The sequence below is a fragment of the Pteropus vampyrus genome, unplaced genomic scaffold (genome assembly GCF_000151845.1).
Source record: "Pteropus vampyrus isolate Shadow unplaced genomic scaffold, Pvam_2.0 Scaffold65, whole genome shotgun sequence".
Taxonomy (NCBI): domain Eukaryota; kingdom Metazoa; phylum Chordata; class Mammalia; order Chiroptera; family Pteropodidae; genus Pteropus; species Pteropus vampyrus.
The window spans coordinates 512,954-514,668 of NW_011888846.1; the positions used below are offsets into that span (position 1 = coordinate 512,954).

General features: G+C 54.5%; 1 protein-coding gene across 1 annotated transcript in view; it reads left to right on the top strand.

Annotated features, from left to right (window-relative positions):
* The window catches only part of RGS8 (regulator of G protein signaling 8), a 23,979-nt gene that overhangs the window by 359 nt on the left and 21,905 nt on the right, over window positions 1-1,715 (top strand). Inside the window, exon 2 of the mRNA XM_011361205.2 lies at window positions 1,174-1,247. Coding sequence (XP_011359507.1) covers window positions 1,174-1,247 — 74 coding nt within the window. The remainder of the gene's footprint in view (window positions 1-1,173; window positions 1,248-1,715) is intronic.

Here is a 1,715-nt window from a genome sequence, read left to right on the forward strand (position 1 = left end):
GAAGCAGGAAGAGGGAGTCCTCCTTCTGACATGAACAGGCAGTGTGAAGTTCCATGTGGGTAAGGCGGTTTGGAAGAAAAAACGTAGCAGACAGAAAAATAGGGATAATGTGCAGATTGGGCAGAACAAAGGGAAAAGTCTCACTCTGTAACAAATGCAAGGAGGGGGAAGTTGCTAGGTGATGGATGAGGGAGAGAGGTGAATTTCCACTGTAGGAAAAACCAGGTGAGGGGCAGGAGCGCAGAGTTGGAAATATACATGTTTGGGGAGGTGGAAATTTCTCATTAAGAAGTGAGGAGTGGTGGGGTTGGGGCCGAGGGGTGGGAGTGGAGAAATGCCTCTGTAGAGTAAGGGGGAGAGCTGAGATGCGGCGGGGGGCGGGGCGGGGGGTAATTAATTTCAGGGCTGTGCGGTTTGGCTTGGTAGTGCAGCACAATGGAAATTGGGAGGAAGGGGGTGGAATTTAGATGTGTGACCTGCCCGGTAGCTTTCTCGCTCTCTGCATTTATCACATCACATCACACCCAGCAAGACAGCCCCCCTCCTCCTGGCTCATTAGGAGATTTGATTCAGCTTGGCTCCTGCTGTCAGCAGCTGTCTGGGGCAAGATCTTTATGCTCCCGGCTCCCTAAGCAGCAACCAGCCTTCAGCCAGCAGAAGAGCTCATTAGAAGACGGACCTCTGGACACTCAATTTTCAGCACATCGGTGGCTGGAAAGAGTTAATACCTACAGCTTCGCTGCCCCCTGCACAGCCTCTGGGTGCAGAGGGAGGCAGCTTTGGGCTGTGGGGACTTCTCCCTGAGCTGCAGCCAAAGGACCAGGGAAGCGGCTTAGTGAAGCCGAGGAAGAAGGTGCGGGAGGCGTGCCAGGCGAGTTGTGCTCAGGGACACCTCCTGCATCCTGCCGGTGAGGATGGGTGTGCAGACCATGCCCCGCGGCTGAGCCGCCGCCCGCTGGGTGTGGACTGCTTCAGTATTTACTGGCTGTAACAAGCAGGCAGAGGAGCTTCCATCGGGCGCCTGCCGCCCGGCTCCAGTGGTGGGAGGCGTATTGTGCATGCATGCGTGTGTAGATGTGTGTGCGTGCGCGCGTGTGCCTGCGTGTTCATGCACACATGCCCTTCACCCGCCAAGGATTTGACTGCTAAAAGAAAGCTCTGCTCTTTCCCCAGAGCTCCTTACCCCACAGCCTCTCTGACTCTCCCGTTGGCAGAGACCCGCAGGCCATGAGGACTGGTCAAAGACAGTGAGTATGGCTTTTGCTTTTCTCTTTCCTCTCCGGGTGCCCGTGTGGGCTGATTGCATTATCCATATTTAATTAACCTGCCTCTCCATATTGATTGCTTTCTCCTTACTGAGGCTCTTAGTCTCTCTTCCCCTCTTTATAAATCACTGCTCTTTGCTTTTAGCCTTTTATTTTTCCTTGAGTATCCTGTTTCCATTATGTCCCGTCCTGTAGAGTCACCTATAACTTGATGTCCACCGAGGAGGGCACATGTGCTGTGGGTACGATCACACCCTTGGCCTTCCTGGGCTCTGGGTAACCCTGAACTCTGTCCCCCAAAAGTCAAGGGCCGAATGGAATAAGAACCCCAGGGTACTGGGATGAATGAGGAAGCCGGGGTCAGAGAACCCTGCAGACTCTTCTTCCATGGGCTCCGAGGCGAAGCTAATCCAAGGGGTGGCGGAACGTCTGAGGGGCACTGGTGGGCAG